We start from the raw sequence: 24,578 nt of genomic DNA on the forward strand, positions 1-24,578 counted from the left end.
GGTTTTTCAATCAAATGCAATCTTATTTCTGTGACAACATATACCAGCAGTATTGTAATATGACATCCAAACTCTTTAATTGGGTAATAGGGCACATTTATTAGCACAGAGAAACACCGATCAAAGTAGAATGTGTACTATGGTCGACTTCCTCTTTAACACATGATAACCGTTCATGCAGGTTAACTCACTGTATCTGTGGACTCCTTTAGAAAGAAGAGAGAGTAATTACTGAAGATTAAAGCCATTGTGTCTAATCCCCGGGCAATGGACACGCATCTGAACTTCCTGATGAAAAGAGCACACGGGCCACTTCAGGCATAATTCACAGCTTCCAAATCGTAGCGCTACAGCATCGAACATTGGTTTGGACATCTATAACACTATAGATAACCCTATAACCCTATGGTCAACTATAACCCTACAGGAAGAACATTAACGATGCATTGGCTTTTATTTGGTATCTCTACTACCATGGTTGAATGTTTTGCTTCATCTAGTTCTTCTGATATTGATTTTTCTTGGCAGTTCTTCGTGGTTTTACATGGCACTCTATGCATATCGTAGTCTTTATTTCAGTTGTAAAAATAAAAAAAAACAGATTTTATTTAGCTTCAGATAAACTCAAATATTCAACGAGGACAACTTCTAACACCAAATCAATAACATCAATGTCTGGAAATCCAAGGGCAGGGTGGTCAAAGAAACATGTCCTCAAAGTACTCGTCAAACTTCTCCTCCCTGGAAGACAGAAAATAGTCACGTCAGACTTTAAATGGCTGGTATTAGTGGCCAAAGGCCTAACAGGACATTGTAAAGGTGAGCTAATGTGAGAGTGCTAAGCTCACCTGGACTTCTCCTCCATGGTGGGGGCTGGGCCTTTCCAGTGGTCTGCCTCCGACAGGCTATCTGGCTCCTCACTGTGTTCTCCCTCTGCTACAGGGCGAGAAGGAGACCATACAAATCAGAAAGATGTTATTCATCAAGAGATTTTCATGTACTACATTCAATCATAATGCTTTCATAAACAAACATGTATAACAAGCTTCAACTGCAGCACATGGAAAAAAAATAGGTACAGCGCTTAAGGTTTGAAGAGGGTCTGAAGAGTCAAGTCCCGACTTAAACTTATAAGAGTATATGGCCCTTGGTCTGCGCCTTGGCTTTAGAGTTTGGCCTTCGTGTGCAACGACGGGCTTTTATTTATGTTCAACCGACAACCGAGGGTAAGCAGGCCCATACTTCAAGTGCAGCTGACAGTGTGAATGGATCGAAGCCACAATAATAACATGACCGTTGTCTGACTTTCTGCGGGGCTGCAGGGAAGACTCCCCTGAGGCTTAAGGGCCAAGCTCGCACACATGTTTTAAAAGGCACCTGTAATGAATGTGGACACTAGGCCCAGTCTATTCTGCTTGCTCTGAAGGTGTAAGATAATAAACTGCTTGACTTTGGTAGGGGAGGTGGAGAGTGAGAACGAACGGTACCTTTGTCTGACTCTTGGGAGTCGTCCTCAGAGTTACTGGGGGAGGAGTGGTCTGCAAGGGGAGAGAGAAGGGGAACACAGGAAGGGATCAGTCAGTTTAACTTGGACAGCCAACTATGCTCAGTTGACATTGAGTAACAAAAAAAAGGGCAACATGATCGTTGAAGGGTATTTAACAAGCAAAAAGTGTTCAGCCGGCTATTATGTAATATCACAGCTATTATGTAATATCTCAGCTATTATGTAATATCTCAGCTATTATGTAATATCTCAGCTATTATGTAATATCTCAGCTATTATGTAATGGACAATTCCACAGTAAGAGTAACAGAGTCCGATGTTTCACTTTAAAACGTCAAATGAAAAACCTATGATTGAAAAGTTAAACAAACCGTACAACTCTGTGTATGAGGACTACTTTTTACAATTTCCACAGAAAACTTTACAAAAACAAATGTACTTTAAGAACAGCGCAAATGAAAAGTTTGGTAACAGAATGATGGTTTGTGCTGTTTGTACCATCATTCTGTTTCTGCATCGGCACAATTCTTCTAGTAAATGTGTTTTGTAAAGTTTTCAGTGGACAGCTTTAAAAAGTAGCCCTTGTGCATAAAGTTGAATGGTTTGTTTAAATTCATTGGTTTTTGTTTGACACGCATTTTAAAAGTGAAAAATCTGAGTCTCAGTGTCACTGTTAACGTGGAATTGCCCTAATATCTCAACACTGTAGTAGGCCTATTTTTTTTATTTTGAACCTTCACTTAACTAGGCAAATTCTTATTTACAATGACGGCCTACACCCGTCCAAACCCGGACAACGCTGGGCCAACTGTGTGCCGGCCTATGGGACTCCCAATCACGTCCGGTTGTGATACAGCCTGGAATCAAACCAGGGTCTGTAGTGACGCCTCTAGCACAGATGCAGTGCCTTAGACCGCTGCGCCACTCGGGAGCCCCAAGTGTACAAAACAATAACACCTGCTCTTTCCATGACAAACTGACCAGGTGAATCCAGTGAAAGCTATGATCCCATATTGATGTGACTTATTAAATCCACTTCAAATCAGTGTAGATGAAATGGAGGAGACAGGTTAAAGAAGGATTTTTAAGCCTCGAGAAGATTCAGACATGGATTGTGTATGAGTGCCATTCTGAGGGTGAACGGGCAAGACAAAATATTTTAGTGCCTTTGAACGGGTTATGGTAGTAGGTGCCAGGCACACCGGTTTGTGCCAAGAACTGCAACGGTGCTGGGTTTTTCACGCTCAACAGTTTCCCATGTGTATCAAGAATAGTCCATCACCCAAAATAAATCCAGACAACTTGACAACTGTGGCAAGCATTGGAGTAAACATGGGCCAGCATTCCTGTGGAATGCTTTCAACACTTTGTGGAGTCCATGCCCTGACAAATTGAGGCTGTTCTGAGGGCAAAAGGGGGGTAGCAACTCAATATTAGGAAGGTGTTCCTAATGTTTGGTATACTCACTGCAAGTTGTTCATGGTTGTGAGTCGGCAAATCCTAATTACATTTACACCATCAAGACATTAGTACAAACACCTTCTGCACTTTAAATTTTATCACCATGGCCTGTTATTGTTGTTTACCTATAACCATGGTTGTACAAAGATATGAAACGGGGGAGTCTTGCCTTTGTGCTTCCTTTTATGTTTGTTTTTGTGTTTCTTGGAGCCTTTCTTGGATCTTTTTGACTGTGGCTCAACTTCATTTTCCTCAGACGACTTTGGTATTTTTCTCTTGGCGATCACCTCCTTTCTCCTGAAAAAAAATTCACTTGTTTCAATTTTGCCAATCGTCAAACATTAACTGTGACATCTTGACAGCACAACAAGGGGCCAGAGACCCCACGTGTTCAATAGACGATGATAAACTGACAAGGAACAATTAGAGATTCAACTTACTTGTGATGATAGTTGAGTTTGAAGGAGCACTCGGGGCAGAGTCCTAGAAAATACCATCTCGGTCAGTATGGCAAACAATTGGAATCGAGGATGTGACCTAGGAAATTATTACTGTGACAGACTGCTACATTTGCTTTTAAGTAAACTAAGTTGATTTTGCATGTCGGAGTTTCCTCAGGGATCACAATGAGAGAAGGGAGTTATTATTTTGGCTTTACGAATGCGATTCGCTTCGACATGATACTGGAGCGAGGATTTAAAAGTCCCAGCCCTAGCTTAGATGGCCAGTAAACAACAGAGCTCTTACGGAGTTTGACCAGTGCGTTTCTCTTCTCTCCCTGCTCCACATAGGCAAAGTTCACCTCCCAGCTCTTCAGGCCATCCTCCTTCTCACAGCGCTTGTTCCCACACAGAAACTGGCCTAGAGTGTCAACACAACAGAAACAGGATTCAACTGCATTTCCATACCACACAGAGTAGAGCAATAGAGAGTGATTGAGTAATAATCTGTATCGTGTAAAAACAAATGTACTCTCATGACGACCTGCATTTTGCAGTTTTTTTTGTGCAAAAACTCGGAAACCCGCATCTGGGCAGGTTTCATTAAAAGAGAACAAACAGACTGAGGGGGAAATATTTTCAAGTATATGAAGTCACCCAGTATTATACCTATTTTAAGGCAGATTATGCACATAGGATAGTCTGAATACGGTGCGAGAAATGCCAATGTAAAGCTCAACAAGGGTGTGTTTCCCTGTGCACTTCATTATCACATATGTCACTACTAATCAAGTCAATTAGTCAACTACTAGTCAAATTAGCTCTCAATTGGAGGAAAGGTGCATAAACATGGCTGTATCTTTAGTTCACACCTGGTTGTGTTACAGCCAGAACTTTAAACGGATTATATCGGTTTTTTTTACACTGGCCTACACACAACACCCCATAATGTCAAAGTGGAATTATGTTTTTTTTTTTTTTTACCCCTCTCTCCCCAATTTCGTGGTATCCAATTGGTAGTTACAGTCTTGTCTCATCGCTGCAACTCCCGTACGGACTCGGGAGAGGCGAAGGTCGAGAGCTGTGAGTCCTCCAAAACACAACCCAACCAAGCGCGTTGCTTCTTGACACAATGCCCACTTAACCCGGAAGCCAGCCGCACCAATGTGTCAGAGGAACACCTGGCGACCGTGTCAGCGTGCACTGCGCCAGGCCCGCCACAGGAGTCACTAGTGCGCGATGGGACAAGAACATCCCTGCCGGCCAAACCCTCCCCTAACCCGGACGACGCTGGGCCAATTGTGCGCCGCCCCATGGGTCTACCCGTCACAGCCGGCTGCAACAGAGCCTGGACTTGAACCCAGAATCTCTAATGGCACAGCTAGCACTGCTATGCAGAGCCGTTGACCACTGCGACACTTAAGAGGCAAAGTCAAATTCTGTTTGTTGAACATTTTTACAAATTAATAAATAGTGAAACTATAGTGAACTATATTGGGTCAGTAAGTATTCCACCCCTTTGTTATTGCAAGCCTAAATAAGTTCAGGAGTAACAATTTGCTTAACAAGGTCACATAATAAATTGCATGGACTCTGTGTGCCATAATAGAGTTTAAAATGACTTTTGAATGACTACCTCATCTCTATACCCCAACATACAATTATCTGTAAAGTTCCTCGGTTTTCCAATGACTCACAAAGAAAGGCACCTATTGGTCGATGAGTTATTAATACACCCATTCACTTCAAAGATACAGGCTTCCTTCCTAACTCAGTTGCTGGAGAGGAAGGAAATCGCTCAGGGATTTCACCTGAGGCCAATGGTGACTTTAAAACAGAGTTTAATGGCTGTGATAGGACATTGTAGTTACTCCACAATACTAACGAAAATTGACAGAGTGAAAAGAAGGAAGCCTGTACAGAATAGAAATATTCCAAAACATGCATCCTGTTTGCTACAAGCCACTAAAATAAAACTGCAAAAAATATGGCAAAGCAATTAACTTTTTGTTCTGAATAAAAAGTGTTGTTTAGGGAAAATAAAAATACAACACATACGGAGTACCACTCTCGATATTTTCAAGCGTAGTGGTGGCTGCATCATGTTATGGGTATGCTTCTAATCGTTACGTTTTTCAGGATAAAAAAATAAAACGGAGCTAAGCACATGCAAAATTCTAGAGGAAAACCTGGTTCAGTCTACTTTTCAGCAGACACTGGGAGATTAATTCACCTTTCAGCAGGACAATAACCTAAAGCACAAGGCCAAATCTACACTGGAGTTGCTTACCATGAAGACAGTGAATGTTCCTGAGTGGCCTAGTTACAGTTGTGACTTTAAACAGCTTGAAAATCTATGGCAAGACCTGAAAATGGTTGTATAGCAATGATCAACCACCAACTTGACAGAGCTTTAAGACTTTTTAAAATAATAATTGTACAATCCAGTTGTGGAAAGACTCAAAGCTGTAATCGCTGCCAAAGGTGCTTCTACAAAGTATTGACTCAGGGATGTGAATACTTCTGAAAATGAGATATTTCTGTATTTCATTTTCAATCCATTAAAAAAAAATGTAAAAACATGTTTTCACTTTGTCATTATGGGGTAGTGTGTGTAGATTGGTGAGAAAAAATATGTTTAATCAATTTTGAATTCAGGCTGTAACACAACAAAATGTGTAATAACTCAAGGGTATTTACTACTTCTGAAGGCACTGTATATAGGATGTGACTAGTCAGAAGACACCTCCATTCCTATCAACAGTCAAGAGCTGTGGTTGACCTGCCGAGGTTCCTACTGCTGCGGTCTAATCTTATTTTGCACCACCAGGGCTCCTTTTAGTCCTCTCCTCCTGCAGCAGGAGACATGAAGCAGGAACTGGCCAGTGGCCATGCCTTAACCCTGATTGACCATCAACAGCCTGGGTTTATCTTTAGCAGGCTTAATGATGGATCCTCCAGATTGCCCAGGAGGAAAAGTGTCATGAGCGGTCGGGACTGTTCCCCCCTTCTTTCTTGGCATCCTGCTGTTTAGGAGTCCTTAGACCTCACCTGACCCCAGGCTGCTGGAGCTGGCAACATGCCATGAGCTGCCTTCTTCACATGAAGGCCTTATCTGCCAGAATAAAGACCATTCTCTCCGATGCTGACAGCTGTGATTTATACTTACCAATGGAAAAGCATAAGCAACAAGAGTTAGCGGTGACTTCTAGAGAAACAGTGTCAACATGACTTTAGGCCGCTGGAGATGGCTACATGCCATGAGCTGCACGTGCAGGCTAATTAACACCTTATCTGCCAGATAAGGCTCCATTCTCCCGGATGTTGGCGAGTCGTTCTAACAATAGTAGAAATTGAACTTGTGCACTAATATTGACTTTTAAAAGCCTGTTATGTTAAATGAAGTGACCTTTAATATAAACCACATGGAACATTTAATACATCACATTTTTTATATGAAAAAAAACAATTATGCAAAAAACTATCTGCTTTCTGGCATGTTCCACCTCGTGTTTTTTCTGACTTTGTGGAAGATTTTAACCCACTTAACCCCAACATTTCTCCAAGTTTTCACCATCATTGTAAAACCCTAGTTTTGCCCTGTTGTTGATTTACATAAGTCATTTGTGAAGATGAATGTTTATTTCATACGATAAGGGAGTCATTTACGTTTGTCCTTCATTTTAAGGTCAACCCTGTCACGTAAACTGAACTCTCGTTTTAAAAGCAAAAACATTGAACATCTAATAGTCAAATCATAGTGTAAAAGGAGGTGAGCTGATTCAAAAAATGTTTTTGTCATTTTCTTGTTGTTTTGTGGTAGAAAACTGAGAGTCGAGCATAACACATCAACCCTGTTATCCATAAATAGATAGGCAAGAATTTTTTTTTTTAACAAGTACATTTTTGTTACGCTTGCTTTCAATTGCCCCTCCCTGTTGTACACAACATGCTTCCATTCCCCGTCAAGGGGAGTTATGTCTGATTTAAGATAAAATCATCAACCCTGTTAAGGTCAACTGAATCTTTAATTGGCCCTTTTCCTGTTACTTTAATTGTAATTTGGCTTATTTTGACCTTTTGAGATAGGAAAACATGTTTCTTTTATAAAGTGGAACATGTGCTCTTTATGTCAGAATATTATAATTAGGTGAAATAAAGTTTTTTTTATTTTATTTTTATTTTTAAGAATTACACTACCCAAAAGGCACTCTTTTCCGTGGAACGACTATGGTAGCTGTGATTATAAAGCATGTTAAGCAATGAAAAGGGAGTTACTCTCTAGGGAGAGGCCCCGCCCCGTCTTAGAGATACAGCGTATGACCTCACTGGAATGGATCTCTAGTGTCCTTTTAGTTTGGCTGGCTTCTATGCCGTTTGACTTTCCAAAACCATGCTGTAAAAGTTCCACCAACAACTGTTCCCAAAACTAGCCCCTGATCACGTCTCTCCCTTCCATTATAATTTACCCCTAAGAATCATTGGACGAAGGCGTCTTCTGTACGAGGGAGTTTTGTTAAGAGCCTCGATGATTGGTCTGAACATTAACACGCCGCATCACTTGTGGTACAGTTTTGGAAGCATAAAGACCTTCTCTTTCATATCAGCAAGAGATAAAAAAATAAAATTGTATTTACACCGTTTTCTCCCGAATTTCGTGGTATCCAATTGTTTAGTCGCGGCCGGTTACGACAGAGCCTGGACGCGAACCCAGAGTCTCTGGTGGGACAGCAGGCGCTGCAGTACAGCGCCCTTAACCACTGCGCCACCCGGGGGGCCATAGCAAGAGATAATTTACACAAAAAAACAACGAAAAAAGGTTAAATTGAAACACACCTTTACAGAGTTAGGGCTGCCACACGACATCTCTATGCTACAGCGCTTGTTTACGGAGGACAGACAGAAGACCGAGGCGACCACCTGTGCTAATTAGCCATCTAGCATGTGCCAAACACCGGTGTATAAGCGTAACTCTGTGTAGAGGAAGTGTAGTTTCATCGGATGGAGGCACTCACAGCTGTATGGATCTGTGCAACACTGCTACAGTGTAGCTTTTTTTTTTTTTTAAGGATTCTTTCTCGCAGACAAAAGACATGGGCCATATGTTTTGAAAGCTGCATCGCAAGCAATGATTATTGACGTTTCTAAACGCTCAAACACAGCTTCTGGATTGTGGTTCACATGAGCGATTAACATAAAGAGTTCATCGCTCGCCTTTGACCAGCGGCGTGCACTCACAGCATCAGATGTGGATGGTTACAGCCTCCCGAGTAGCGCAGTGGTCTAAACATTCTCGACACAATATAGATAAATGATGATTATGTCATCAATAATTCACAAATATAGTTTATAAAAACAAATGCTTATGCTGCTTGAGTCAACAATGGTTAAGTGGCCCAACACTCAGAATTGGGGGTCTGCCCGATATATATATATTTTTTAAAGCATATTTGTCATGTCTACTCCTGCTCCCCCACTCGCCGTCGCCAGTTTACTAACCACCGGTCCTGGCAACCCATCACGATGCACACCTGGACTTCATCACTACCCTGATTACTTCCCCTTTATCTAGCACTCCCTAGCATCTCTCTTCAGGCAGTATTGGTTCAGTTTTTATGTCCGGATGCTTCTCTTGTTTTGTACTCTCCATGTTCGCTATTATTAAACTCGCCATTTCCTGACTCCCTGCGTCTACGTTACAATATGGAAAGATATCTGCTGTTTCAAAGTGAGCAAAATAAACTAATTAGAATATTATATAAGCGAACATGTTTTTATGTCTGGGACCTTTGAACAGAAAGTATCCAACTCATGGAATTACAAAGTGGTTGCAGACAGACATGTCGAAAGATGAACTACTGACCTTGCTTGATCAATACATCTTCACATGTGTACTAATCTCGGTTAACCCGGAACAAAATCTTGCGTAATTGGGTCTATACATGTTACAAATGGGGAGTTCTGGTTCGCGAAGTCTCCGCCCTTGCAAAAAGAAAACTCTCACCCAAACCCAATCCTGACACATCCAAATAACCAGTGACCAAAACCCAAACACCGGAACTACTCGTTATCCCACGCATCCCATTCAGTCTCGACAGATTCTACGGTTTACACTCCTGTCTCATCATGACGTAGGCCCTACGTACTTCAGACTGGGGGATTCTCCAAACACCAGCTTGGTTGGCAACAGTGTTGATTTAGGACACACTTTGTTGAATCGTGTCAACTCGGTTTCAAGGAGCACACATTGTCACATGCTAAAGTAGGCGGATACACCATTGCCATATGGGGATGGACAGACATGGTCTTAGCTAAGACAGATGGCATGTAAACAGTATGCTAAGGCTCAGACGGTAAGAGGGTTTAGGGGCCCTAGCGCTCCAGCGGCAGACACGAGAACAAATCAAATGTTATGTTACATGCGCCCAATACAACAGATGTAGAACTTACTGTGAAATGCTTACTTACAAGCTCTTAACCAACAATGCAGTTCAAGAAATGGAGTTAAGAAATAATTTAAAAAGTACCAAAAAAAATAGTAAAATAACAATAACGATGCTATATACATGGGGTACCAGTACCGAATCAATGTGCGGGGGTAAAGGTTAGTCGGAGTAATTTGTACATGTAGGTACGGGTATAGTGACTATGCATAGATAATAAACAGCGAGTAGCAGCAGTGTAAAAACAAAGTGGGGGTAAATAATGTAAATAATCCGGGTGGCCATTTGATTAATTGTTCAACAGTCTTATAGCTTGGAGGTAGAAGCTGTTAAGGAGCCTTTTGGACCTAGACTTGGTGCTCCGGTACCGCTTGTCGTGCGGTAGCAGAGAGAACAGTCTAGGTCTTGGGTGACTGGAGTCTTTGACAATTGTTTTGGGCCTTCCTCTGACACCGCCACCAGTGAGGAGAAGACAGAAACATAAGGCTGTGGAGAGACGGTCCTTTTAACAAAAGCATCAGGTCCTTTTCTTATCAAATGAATGCCGTGCTGTATAGAGGGTGAAAAAAGATTTATGTCCCCTTTGGCAAAACAACAGCTGTAAAAGGCTTGCTACAAAACCTTGTGTATAATAATAAGAAAGAAGTGCTGTTGCTGAATCTTTCCTGGTGTGGCCAAAACGGGTAACTAACGTTCATTACACATGATTAGATCAATACTTGACCTAACCCAAAGCAACATGACCTGTGACACAGAGATAGCATGAAACTAAAGTATGACTAGCATTGGCCAGAGAGAGAACATGACTGGCCTCTTACACATGTAGACGATCGGATTCGAGGTCATGGATTGGTCATTGCATCCCATTGAAGAGGGAATGATAGAACAGAGCATCGGGCTGTGAACTTTGATGTTCTGAGTCAGCCTTTTAATCCCGTGGCACTGCCTACAGAATAGCAGTAAACGAAAATACAAGGGCGGGATTAGCTAGAGTGACTTAATCTGGTACAGCATATTGGCTTATTCAGCTTTCTCGGAGTGGCAAGAATAGATCTGTTCAATGCATTACTTAAAGTGTCTCAGTGCACTCACCTTGTAGCATTTCCCAATAACTTAATCTATTTATACTTTCTATCATCCACAAAGCTTTTTAAAATAATTTACAAGTGGATAATTGAATGGCTACTCTATTTGTGTAGTTACTTCCTGAGTACCAAGGGAAGGAGGAGATTTATTTGGAAGCATCAATGGCAGACATCACACATCTATTTGTTTTGGGGAAATACATTTATCTGGTGATTATTTTCCACATAATGGGATGCAATGACCAATCCATGCTCTGGCTGAGAGTTTCCATTTAGGGGAGTGGACACTTTGCTAGTTCAGTTAGTATCTAGTATCTTTTCTCATACATCTCCCCCAGAACCTAATCGAGCGTCTGACACAATTACGGTAGATTTTATTTCTGGGTTTCCGAGATTAATGTTAACCAAAAGTGGTTAACTCTGATCCTGGAGCGCCGCAGGCACCATCGAGTTTTGTTCCAACCAGATACCACACCTACTTCTAGAAATCAGCTCACCAACTAAGCTTACCGACTATTCTTAGTGGTTGGATACATTTCACCCTCCTCTCCCCAGTCAAAATCCAAAGAGGTAAACTAAAAACCTTACGTGCCTGCCATGTGGTATTACAAGAACAGGGTTGTCAACCCCTGAAAGCTGAGTCAAAAGTAAGCACGCCTTGACCTTTATCGCCATCTAGTGGTAGAGTGCCGAATTACTTCTGACTAGAGCTGTTGGTTGATAGGTACAAACGTATGTCCCCGACTCCAGGTATTGGCATTTTAATGGTGAACTGTATAAGCCATTAACTGAATAAACAACAAACGAATAAACAGAACTTTCAACAATGTATACATTTATAATGTATAAATGTCTCTGAATTTAAAATGTAATAAAGAATACCTTTGCCAGAGACGACTTCCTTTTCTACGCGCCATCGGAACCCAAACTGGAGGAAAAGTGCAGTCATCCTCATTAATCACATAATATCCAATAGAACACTATGTATGCACACTTACATAAACACTACCGTTCAAAAGTTTGGGGTCACTTAGAAATGTCCTTGTTTTGAAAGAAAATCAAAAAAAAAATTCCATTAAAATAACATCAAATTGACCAGAAATACAGTGTAGACATTGTTAATGTTGTAAATGACTATTGTAGCTGGAAACCGCTGATTTTTAATGGCCAGCATCCCGGAGTCACCTCTTCACTGTTGACGTTGAGACTGATGTTTTGCGGGTACTATTTTATGAAGCTGCCAGTTGAGGACTTGTGAGGTGTCTGTTTCTCAAACTAGACACTAAGGTACTAATGTCGTCTTGCTCAGTTGTGCACCGGGGCCTCCCACTCTTCTTTCTATTCTGGTTAGAGCCAGTTTGCCCTGTTCTGTGAAGGCATTGTACGAGATCTTCAGTTTCTTGGCAATTTCTCACATGGAATCATTCATTCATTTCTCAGAACAAGAATAGACTGACAAGTTCCAGAAGAAAGTTCTTTGTTTCTGGCCATTTTGAGCCTGTAATCAAACCCACAATTGCTGATGCTCCAGATACTCAACAAGTCTAAAGAAGGCCAGGTTTACTGCTTCTTTAATCAGGACAACAGTTTTCAGCTGTGCTAACATAATTGCAAAAGGGTTTTCTAACGATCAATTAGCCTTTTAAAATGATAAACTTGGATTAGCTGACACAACGTGCCATTGGAACACAGGAGTGATGGTTGCTGATAATGGGCCTCTGTACGACTATGTAGATATTCCATTTAAAATCTGCCATTTCCAGCTACAATAGTAATTTACAAAGTTAACACTGTATTTCTGATCCATTTGATGTTATATTAACGGACAAAAAAAAAGTGCTTTTCTTTCAAAAACAAGGACATTTCTAAGTCAAACATTTGAACAGTACTGTATATATATAAAAATATACCACATACCTTGTTTTCTTTATATCTGCTTAGGTCAGCGATACAGTACTCTTTGAAGAGCTTGTCATAGTACTTCTTTGCTAGTTCTTTCTCCCTGATAATAAAAGAGCAGCTATTGGTGACCAATATTTCCAACAGTGGCAAATAAAAGTATTTTGTTTCACAGTACTTACCATGTCATTTCTTCTTCATCCTCATCCCGCCACAGGAAGCGATGGTTTTCACGCACCACATCCAGGTCCGATTTATCATTGGCCCTTAGGTTTACAATGACAAATGACGTGTCAGCATTTTTTCATATCACACAGAAATGTATCATTAGGAAGATCTCTACTCCACATATTAGGCAACATTAAAAGCAAAACTTACGTGGAGCGTCTGAGATCCTCCACTTTCCCACCATAATACAATATGTAGTCACTGACAAACTTTTTATGTCTCTCAAACTGAAGGTAAATGGTTAGGGAATCAATGATAATAAAATCATGTAGAAAAATAAGGAACTGAATTAATATTGCATCCTGGGGGAAAAAAACAACAGATATTGAACATTGTTGCTGGGTGAAGCAGATTCAGGGGGAACTTTGCTGCTATTCTGGCAGGTACACACTCCCAAACATGAATCGTCAATCACAATGCACTCTAACATGCGACGGGGGACCTTTTATCGTTTTCTTACTTGTGAAAACTCTTCATCGTCAATTTTAGAAGGATACAGCATTCATTGATATCAGGTGATGACGTCGGTTTCTGGCTTCCTCCCTGTGTGGGAACACAAAACACTTGCAGTCACTAACAGAAAACATAATTGACGTCAGGCAACGATGCTTCATTATGAAAGAGACCGATACTGTACCTGTCATATTCATGAGTGGCAACATCCCTATGTGCCACCTTTGTGTGTCTTCCTTTCTGAAAGGGCTTCCGCAGAAGATCATCCTCACGTTTCCTGCAAGTCAACAAAAAACAAAAAATGGTATGTAGTATCTTGAAGTAGGCTAATTGTTTGGATTTGAGTTTGCTATATGGTCATCTGACCCTTACCTTTTCACTCCACGTTGAGACGTCTCCCCCTGGCCCTCGTCATCACTGAAGTCGGAGTCATAACCTCCGCCTCCATGGACCTGCAAGAAAAGTAACCTTTCTGTCATCATGCCATATAGCTTGTTAGACCCTCACGATAGTAGGCCTATAATCTATTGTTTAGCCATCAAGCACAGGTAGGCTAAATCTACAGAAATAGGAAAGGTAGCTTATGAAATATTTGTTGTTTTGGAAGCATGTGTGACTCAATGTGGGCGGCAGGTAGCCTAGTGGTTAGAGCATTGGACTAGTAACCGAAAGGTTGCAGGATCGAATCTCCGAGCTGACAAGGTCAAAATCTGTCGTTCTGCCCCTGAACAAGGCAGTTAACCCACTGTTCCCATGTCATCATTGAAAATAAGAAATTATTCTTCATTGACTTGCCTAGTTAATAAAGATAAAAAATTACAAGGTCAGCTTTATCAAATGGCCATCTCAGTAGACTGGATGAAACATCACACCAGGGCTGCATCGCAGTGATATGCAACGTGAAGGGCTGACTTGTTTTGTCAACATCTGCAACGTGAAGGTCAGGATGTGGGGCTGAATTGGTTAGGTAACTACATTTGACATATAGCAAGAAATTGAGAAATTGGAGAGAAATTGGCACTCACTTTACTTTGACTCTGGCTAGAGAGTTAACGTTCGCCCAAATGTAATAGCCAGGGAACTTGCTTGCTAGCTTTAGCTACTTGCTGCAGTTGACCATGGCCATTGCTGTCGACAATATGATTTTTTTTAGGGCAAGGTACCTTATATAAGTAGCTAGCGTTGTCTCCTAAGTTGCACACAATGTGTAACATGTGCAGCTAGCCATAAAGCATTGAAGCTAGCGTGTTGACTAGGTCCAGATACAGCTAGATATGTGACATGGATGAAACAAATGCATAAAGTATAAATACACTATAAAGTAGTCAATTTTGTCTGACCTAAGATAAAGTCGAGATACAACTACCTTTACGAGACTGTCCATATTTCTCGCCATGCTCACGATTAGCCTACGGTTTGTTTACATTGGAAAGTCTTCTTCTTCTTTGGGTTGACAGATTGCATTCGACGTTTAAGGTGCATACAACGCCACCTACTGTACTGGAGTGGGAGGCCAGTCACAGCCTACCTACATTAAATTATCTTCATTAGTCCTGTTCCTCTTAGAAAGTTAAATAGAGCCCTAGACACCACTTTCCTCCCCCCACTACACCACCCAAACTCCAACCCTGTCCAACCTCTAACTTTTTTACACAATATCTTCCTCTCTATGTCATACAGTTCACAAAATATGCTCACCGTATCCTCCACTAAACACTCATCACACAGCCCGGTTTCATGTCTCCTTATCATCCACAACGTGGCATTCAAACCTGTGTGCCCAAACCGTAGTCTACTCCACACAACTTCCTCTCTTCTACATCCCATGCTCCCCACCTCTTCCTTTACTGACCAGTGCACGCGATAAAATTGCCTCCCCTTACTATTAGCATCCCACTCCCTTTGCCAAAGATCAAGCCCTTTTGCCCCGACCAAGGACTTGACTTCCCTGCGGCCCAGCGGGACCTGAATATCTACCCCCTCTCTCCTCACCACACTCTTAGCCACAACATCAAGCCTTCTCATTACCCTCCACAACCAAATGGGCGGGAACCCAGCAAAAGCTTACCACCACTCCCATCCTCTCCAATCCCATTAACAGCACTATCATCTCCACAAACAAGTCTCCCCTATCCGACCTGCCCGCCTTCACACTACTCAACACTGCAGCCGAATCAGAGCAAATCACCACTCAGTGGTTTCACCTTCTCCACCCATCTCAGACCTATAATCATGTCCATCAACTCGGCCGCATACACTGACACATAATCAGTTAACCGCTTACATACTCTAACGTTGAAATCTGGGATATACACCCCTGCCCCGTACCCTACCACTAACTGGATCCTTTGAATCATCTGTATATATCCTTAAAAACGAATAAAAACGATTATCTACATTTCTATATATATATATATATATATCTCTCCACACAATATTGCACGTCCTCATCCCATTCTCTCCTACCCTCAATCATATCCACATCTACACTTGGTTTCGTAAACAGCCACAGAGGAACATTCCCCACTGCAATTGACGGCCCTATCTCTCTCTCCCCCAGTCCATATTCTACCACTTTCTGCCCAATTGTCCACCAGTACACGCTCTGCTTACCCACTCCTCACTCCCAGCAGTCCCCAGTTTCCGTGACTGCAGGATGTCCTTTTGAACTCTTTCAACCTCGCCAGGTACGCTAATGCAAGTTTGTCCCGGCCTTATCCTCAGTGGCAGTTCCCCACTATCCAGCTGCAATGCTTCAACAGGTGTCGTATTGGCAAAGTTGCGTATTGATTACGTATAAGAGAACGTTTATGATTGGAGGGGCTGGAGCATAGAGATCCTATTCAATTCTAGCTCTAATTCCTAATTATATGGCCTAGAGAACGTGTGTCACACAAAAAGAAAGGTGGATTAAATGTATTTCTAACAGTGAACTGTCACAACCAATGATATATATATAAACACCATTGGCCACAACCAAAGTTGCAGGGCAGGTCCTTTCCAAATCAAAGAGTTTCCAACAAATGTGATGCTGGAATCAAACCATAGCCTAATACCGAATACACAAGATACATCAGATATTAAGGTGCTGATTTTAATAATAAAAAAACAAAGTTGTTTTTGAGAAGAAAAACACATAAATACAGTAGGCCCCTAGTCTATTTTGAACATGCATACAGAGAAATCCAGAGTAGAGCACAGACTAGCCTTTTTCTATGAACTTCCGACTTGTTTGATCCGCTATGCAGTCGATACTTAAATTAAAATTCTTAGCTTCCAGACTGATGTCTTGAGATGTTGCTTCCATATATCCACATAATTTTCCAGCCTCATGATGCCATCTATTTTGTGAAGTGCACCAGTCCCTCCTGCAGCAAAGCACCACCCCAACATGATGCTGCCACCCCCGTTGTCACGTTCTGACCTTTATTTCCTTTGTTTTGTATTTATTTAGTATGGTCAGGGCGTGAGTTGGGTGGGCAGTCTGTTTGTTTTTCTATGTTTTGGGGTATTTCTATGTTTCGGCCTAGTATGGTTCTCAATCAGGGGCAGGTGTCATTAGTTGTCTCTGATTGAGAATCATACTTAGGTAGCCTGGGTTTCACTGTGTGTTTGTTCCTGTCTCTGTGTTTTGCACCAGATAGGGCTGTTTTTCCACGTTTATTGTTTTGTAGTGTTCGTGTTTATCTTTTTTTATTAAACATGAATCAATATAACCACGCTGCGTTTTGGTCCGCCTCTACTTCACCACAGGAAAACCCTTACACCCGTGCTTCATTGTTGGGATGGTTTTCTTCGGCTTGCAAGCCTCCCCCTTTTTCCTCCAAACATAACGATTGTCATTATGGCCAAACAGTTCTATTTCTGTTTCATCAGACCAGAGGACATTTCTCCAAAAAGTACAATCTTTGTCCCCATGTGCAGTTGCAAACCGTAGTCTGGCTTTTTTTATGGCGGTTTTGGAGCAGTGGCTTCTTCTTTGCTGAGCGGCCTTTCAGGTTATGTCGATATAGGACTTATTTTACTGTGGATATCGATACTTTTGTACCTGTTTCCTCCAGCATATTCACAAGGTCCTTTGCTGTTCTGGGATCGATTTGCACTTTTCGCACCATCTCTAGGAGACAGAACGCATCTCATTCCTGAGCGGTATGACGGCTGCGTGATCCCATGGTGTTTATACTTGCGTACTATTGTTTGTACAGATGAACGTGGTACCTTCAGGTGTTTGGAAATTGCTCCCAAGGATGAACCAGACTTGTGGAGGTCTACAATATTTTTTCTGAGGTCTTTCCCATAATGTCAAGCAAAGAGTCAGAGGAGTTTGATGGTAGACCTTGAAATGCATCCACAGGTACACCTCCAATTGTGTCAATGAGCCTATCAGAAGCTTCTAAAGACATGACATAATTTCCTGGAATTTTCCATGCTGTTTAAAGACAGTCAATTTAGTGTATGTAAACTTCTGACACATTGGAATTGTGATACAATGAATTATAAGTGAAATAATCTGTCTGTAAACAATTGTTGGAAAAATTACTTGTGTCATGCACACAGTAGATGCTCCAGCAGGTATATCTCACTGGTCACCCCCAAAGCCAATTCTTCCTGTGGCCGCTTCTCCTTCTAGTTCTCTGCTGCCAATGACTGGAACGAACTGCAAAAATCTCTGAAGCTGGAGACTCGTACCTCCCTCACTAGCTTTAAGCACCAGCTGTCAGAGCAGCTCACAGATCACTGCACCTGTACATAGCTAATTTGTAAATAGCCCATCTAATCTACCTCATCCCCATACTGTATTTATTTATTTATCTTGCTCCTTTGCACCCCAGTATCTCTACTTGCACATTCATCTTCTGCACATCCTACCATTCCAGTGTTTAATTGCTATATTGCAATTACTTTGCCACCATGTCCTATTTATTGCCTTACCTCTCTTATCCTACCTCATTTGCACATGCTGTATATACACTGCTCAAAAAATAAAGGGAACACTAAAATAACACATCCTAGATCTGAATGAATGAAATATTCTTATTAAATACTTTTTTCTGTACATAGTTGAATGTGCTGACAACAAAATCACACAAAAATTATCAATGTAAATCAAATTTATCAACCCATAGAGGTCTGGATTTGAAGTCACACTCAAAATTAAAGTGCAAAACCACACTACAGGCTGATCCAACTTTGATGTAACGTCCTTAAAACAAGTCAAAATGAGGCTCAGTAGTGTGTGTGGTCTCCACGTGCCTGTATGACCTCCCTACAACGCCTGGGCATGCTCCTGATGAGGTGGCGGATGGTCTCCTGAGGGATCTCCTCCCAGACCTGGACTAAAGCATCTGCCAACTCCTGGACAGTCTGTGGTGCAACGTGGCGTTGGTGGATGGAGCGAGACATGATGTCCCAGATGTGCTCAATTGGATTCAGGTCTGGGGAACGGGCGGGCCAGTCCATAGCTTCAATGCCGTCCTCTTGCTGGAACTGCTGACACACTCCAGCCACATGAGGTCTAGCATTGTCTTGCAGGAGGAACCCAGGGCCAACCGCAGCAGCATATGGTCTCACAAGGGGTCTGAGGATCTCATCTCGGTACCTAATGGCAGTCAGGCTACCTCTGGTGAGCACATGGAGGGCTGTGCGGCCCCCCAAAGAAATGCCACCCCACACCATGACTGACCCACCGCCAAACCGGTCATGCTGGAGGATGCTGCAGGCAGCAGAACGTTCTCCACGGCGTCTCCAGACTCTGTCACGTCTGTCACATGTGCTCAGTGTGAACCTGCTTTCATCTGTGAAGAGCACAGGGCGCCAGTGGCGAATTTGCCAATCTTGGTGTTCTCTGGCAAATGCCAAACGTCCTGCATGGTGTTGGGCTGTAAGCACAACCCCCACCTGTGGACGTTGGGCCCTCATACCACCCTCATGGAGTCTGTTTCTGACCGTTTGAGCAGACACATGCACATTTGTGGCCTGCTGGAGGTCATTTTGCAGGGCTCTGGCAGTGCTCCTCCTGCTCCTCTTTGCACAAAGGCGGAGGTAGTGGTCCTGCTGCTGGGTTGTTGCCCTCCTACGGCCTCCTCCACGTCTCCTGATGTGCTGGCCTGTCTCCTGGTAGCGCCTCCATGCTCTGGACACTACGCTGACAGACACAGCAAACCTTCTTGCCACAGCTTGCATTGATGTGCCATCCTGGATGAGCTGCACTACCTGAACCACTTGTGTGGGTTGTAGACTCCGTCTCATGCTACCACTAGAGTGAAAGCACCGCCAGCATTCAAAAGTGACCAAAACATCAGCCAGGAAGCATAGGAACTGAGAAGTGGTCTGTGGTCACCACCTGCAGAACCACTCCTTTATTGGGGGTGTCTTGCTAATTGCCTATAATTTCCACCTGTTGTCTATTCCATTTGCACAACAGCATGTGCAATTTATTGTCAATCAGTGTTGCTTCCTAAGTGGACAGTTTGATTTCACAGAAGTGTGATTGACTTTTCTGCTGTATTATTGATTGTATGTTTGTTTATTCCATGTGTAACTCTGTGTTGTTGTATGTGTCGAACTGCTTTGCTTTATCTTGGCCAGGTCGCAGTTGCAAATGAGAACTTGCTCTCAACTAACCTACCTGGTTAAATAAAGGTTAAATAAAATAAATAAAAATGTCCTAACCGAATTGCCAAAACTAAAGTTTGTTTACAATAAATTTGTGGAGTGGTTGAAAAATAAGTTTTAATGACTCCAACCTAAGTGTATGTAAACTTCCGACTTCAACTGTATATAATTTGGTCAGTATATATGCCATTTTGACATTTCTTATGCCAATAGGACATGGTTCACTGACTTTTGGGTGTCGAAAGCGGACTTCCTATGATCATATACGGCAAATGGACATAACGTCCTGATTTGGTACTTTCAATACTTTTATATGCCGTTTGGACATTTCTTATTCCATTTGGACTTGGTTCACTGACTTTTGGGTTCGGGAGCCAACTTCCTATGATCATATATGGCAAATGGACATAACATAGGCCTTATGGACAAACTCAATAAAATAAGACAAATGTATGTCCATACGGTTACTACATATGTATAATTGACAATATTTCACCCTTGACTTTGTGATCATTTCCCATATGAAATCCTACGGTGGGGCACTCTCGCCCCCCAATGGGATTTTTGGTTTATGAAGCTTGGCATTTGCAATATTCCGGTTGCAATATGTTTTTGATGAACTGCCGTCCGTTTGAATGGTATTTGCGATCGTGTATATGGTTTGCCCAATGCCAATAAGATGCCATTCATTTTTGTCCATTTCATGGGGGTCTTCCCTTACCTGAACACTAACTTTAACCCCTACCCTTACCCTAACCATAATCCTTACTTAATCTTAACCATTTAAAATTTAAACTTTAATGGGGTAGGGACATCCCAAGGATGTCACATATTTTGCTCATTTGCGTAGTTCATTGTTTAAATCCAGCATTCACTTCCAGCATTTTATTCAATGTCTTAATTTTCTGCATTGTGTTATCATTTACACACTGTCACATTTATTTTGTTTTAGTATCCCTCTATTTCAACAACAGCAAAAACTTTTCCTTGACAGAATAATTATTCTCCTCTGACTGTGCATTTTCTGCATTTATACTTTCACCAATAGAGGTTTATTGACCAATTTCAATGGGTTCTGTACTCCTGAAGGGGTTGACTGTTTTTGTGCTTGCCAGTTAGCTAGCAGTTCTCAGCTGTCAGCAGCCAATGGCTAGCAGTTTCTGACTGGCATTAAAAACTGATGATTCCCATCATTTTTCGAGTCATTACTAAATCAAACATTAAACCTTGTAAACAACTTATGGTAATTTATGGTAACCTTGTAGACAATTCATTTAGACCCAACATTTATTTGATACAGGCGTTTATTTGCTGAAATGTGTGCCATTGCGCGGCTATGAGAAGGAAGATGAGGCTATTTGAGACTCGCCGATTTAATTGATTTTTTTCAGTAGGTTAATAACAATATAATCAAAAACCAAATCAAAATCATAATAATAATACAATTGTAATAGCCTATGTAATATGATGTAGCTAAATATATTATCCTCCCCACATATCTTATTTTAATCAGTTTTGTTCCCAGGGGGCTTACTTACCAGTTACATTTCTGTGCTCAACCAAATGTTTATTTCTTTGCTGCTCTCTCAGCGAACATGCTGAATCACATGCTGTGTCTTTTTGTTGACTTTAATGGGGGATCAACCCCAATAACAGTGGAGTTCTGTTCAAGACTGGAAAAGTTCACTCCTACTATCCCACCATTTTCCGAGGACTTCAATTACAGCATTCAGAAGAATAAGAGATCTATTGTTCCCATTTGGCATAACTGATCTATAACGGAATCTTTGCTGGAATCTATGAGCACACAGAAGTACAGTCAGGTAGCAGATATGACTAATGGTTACTTCTCCACCACATTTCCCTACACAAAAAAAAATATTGTTTTCACATAGTGTTATTTAACACTGTTCAACGCTGTTAAACATAGGAATTTGTGGTTTGGGGTGGATTATCCCTTTCAAAAGTTTGGATATCGGCAAACAAAGAAAGGCAAGCAACAACAGAGGACACATACTGTAGGTACATACTGCGCAGTGGAGCTTGGTAGGAGAAGCTATACGAGGACGGCTCATTGGAATGGCTGGAATGGAACAGCGTCAAACATGTCGCTTCCATACAGTTGAAGTCGGAAGTTTACATACACTTAGGTTGGAGTCATTAAAACTCGTTTTTCAACCACTCCACAAATTTCTTGTTTACAAACTATCGTTTTGGCAAGTTGGTTAGGACATCTACTGTGTGCATGACACAAGTCATTTTTCCAACAATTGTTTACAGACAGATTATTTCACTTATAATACACTGTATCACAATTCCAGTGGGTCAGAAGTTTACATACACTAAGTTGACTGTGCCTTTAAACAGCTTGGAAAATTCTAGGAAATTATGTCATGGCTTTAGAAGCTTCTGATAGTCTAATTGAAATAATTTGAGTCAATTGGAGGTGTACCTGAGGATGTATTTCAAGGCCTACCGTCAAACTCAGTGCCTCTTTGCTTGACATCATGGGAAAATCCCAAAAAAATCTGCCAAATTGTAGACCTCCACAAGTCTGGTTCATTCTTGGAAGAAATTTCCAAACACCTGAAGGTACCATGTTCATCTGTACAAACAATAGTATGCAAGTATAAACACCATCGGACCACACAGCCGTCACACCACTCAGGAAGGAGATGCGTTCTGTCTCCTAGAGATGAAGTACTTTGGTGCGAAAAGTGCAAATCAATCCCAGAACAACAGCAAAGGACCTTGTGAAGATGCTGGAGGAAACAGGTACAAAAGTATCTATATCCACAGAAAAACGAGTCCTATATCGACATAAACTGGAAGGCCGCTCAGCAAGGAAGAAGCCACTGCTCCAACAGCCATAAAAAAAGCCAGAATATGGTTTGCAACTACACATGGGGACAAAGATTGTACTTTTTGGAGAAATGTCCTCTGGTCTGATGAAACAAAAGTAGAACTGTTTGGCCATAATGACCATTGTTTTGTTTGGAGGAAAAGGGGAGAGGCTTGCAAGCCCGAAGAACACTATCCCAACCGTGAAGCACGGGGGTGGCAGCATCATGTTGTGGGGGTGCTTTGCTGCAGGAGGGACTGGTGCACTTCACAAAATAGATGGCATCATGAGGCTGGAAAATTATGTGGATATATTGAAGCAACATCTCAAGACATCAGTCAGGAAGTTAAAGCTTGGTTGCAAATGGGTCCTCCAAATAGACAATGACCCCAAGCATACTTCCAAAGTTGTGGCAAAATGGCTTAAGGACAACAAAGTCAAGGTATTGGAGTGGCCATCACAAAGCCCTGACCTTAATCCCCAAGACAATTTGTGGGCAGAACTGAAAAAGTGTGTGCGAGCAAGGAGGCCTACAAACCTGATTAAGTTACACCAGCTCTGTCAGGAGGAATGGGCCAAAATTCACCCAACTTTTTTGGGAAGCTTGTGGAAGGCTACCCGAAATGTTTGACCCAAGTCAAACAATTTAAAGGCAATGCTACCAAATACTAATTGAGTGTATGTAAACTTCTGACCCACTGGGGATGTGGTGAAAGAAATATAAGCTGAAAAAAATAATTCTCTCTACTATTATTCTGACATTTCACATTCTTAAAATAAAGTGGTGATCCTAACTGACCTAAGACAGGGAATGTTTACTAGGATTACATGTCAGGAATTGTGAAAAACTGAGTTTAAATGTATTTGGCTAAGGTGTTTGTAAACTTCCGACTTCAACTGTATATCACTATGTTAAGTCAGAATTTCTTGTTGGTGTTGATTTAGCATGTCCATTTCGTAATGGGAAATCCTTATGGATATATATTGGCAATGTACACTGTCAACTTGCAGTTGAGCATGTTCACAGTGACAATATAGCATATGTGTAATGGACACTGTCCAATCGCGCGTTGGTGTTAATTTCATTTGGTGTCCATCACCATTTGGTGATGGTAAATCCCTCATTAAATACATTTGCAATGTACACTGTCCATTTGCAATGTATTACAATGGGCATTTACCAACATGGATTGGATAGGCTCTAATATACTGCAGAAAGGCCCAATTGACTGGTTTGTTGAACTCGGGATGGCTGAGCAGTGATAGTGGTTCCTCTCCACAGCTCGTTGGGGTTGATTTCAGCCTGTCCATTTGGTGATGGTAAATCCCTCATTAAATACATTGGAAATGTACACTGTCCACTTGCAATGTAAAATGTACAATGCCAGTATATTATACTGCCATCCAGTCAGCCATCAGTCAATAAGATATCATACTGACACCAAACTTATACATACTGACACCAAACTCACTTTGTCCAACTTTTTTAGAAGCCAACTATAACATATTTCAGATCCGGCCCACAATTCACAGCGCCTTCTGTTAAAGCCATAAAAAAACCTTCCAAAGCATAGTTACATTCAACCTGCGGGTCCAGTTCTGACA

At 41.6% G+C, this 24,578-nt stretch overlaps 1 protein-coding gene across 1 annotated transcript; it reads right to left on the bottom strand.

Moving 5' to 3' along the window:
* LOC139376552 (FRA10A associated CGG repeat 1) lies at positions 1–14,968 on the bottom strand. The gene is made up of 14 exons (XM_071119280.1): positions 14,883–14,968; positions 13,889–13,968; positions 13,701–13,793; positions 13,561–13,606; positions 13,214–13,290; positions 13,018–13,101; positions 12,854–12,938; positions 11,819–11,864; positions 3,716–3,829; positions 3,409–3,451; positions 3,138–3,265; positions 1,488–1,538; positions 849–936; positions 1–741 (listed from the first exon to the last, which is right to left on the bottom strand). The coding sequence occupies exons 1-14, from the start codon at positions 14,910–14,912 to the stop codon at positions 699–701; spliced, it is 1,008 nt and encodes a 335-aa protein (XP_070975381.1). The 5' UTR covers positions 14,913–14,968; the 3' UTR covers positions 1–698.
* Between the last annotated feature and the right edge of the window lie 9,610 nt (positions 14,969–24,578).

This window comes from Oncorhynchus clarkii, chromosome 20, assembly GCF_045791955.1.
Source record: "Oncorhynchus clarkii lewisi isolate Uvic-CL-2024 chromosome 20, UVic_Ocla_1.0, whole genome shotgun sequence".
Taxonomy (NCBI): domain Eukaryota; kingdom Metazoa; phylum Chordata; class Actinopteri; order Salmoniformes; family Salmonidae; genus Oncorhynchus; species Oncorhynchus clarkii.

Coding starts and splice junctions, on each gene's coding strand:
- LOC139376552 (XM_071119280.1), bottom strand. CDS start 14,912: ATGGCGAGAAATATGGACAGTCTCGTAAAG. Junction 11,865..12,853: donor GCAGATATAAAGAAAACAAG/GTATGTGGTATA, acceptor CTTTTCCTCCAG/TTTGGGTTCCGATGGCGCGT. Junction 937..1,487: donor CTCCCAAGAGTCAGACAAAG/GTACCGTTCGTT, acceptor CTCGCCCTGTAG/CAGAGGGAGAACACAGTGAG.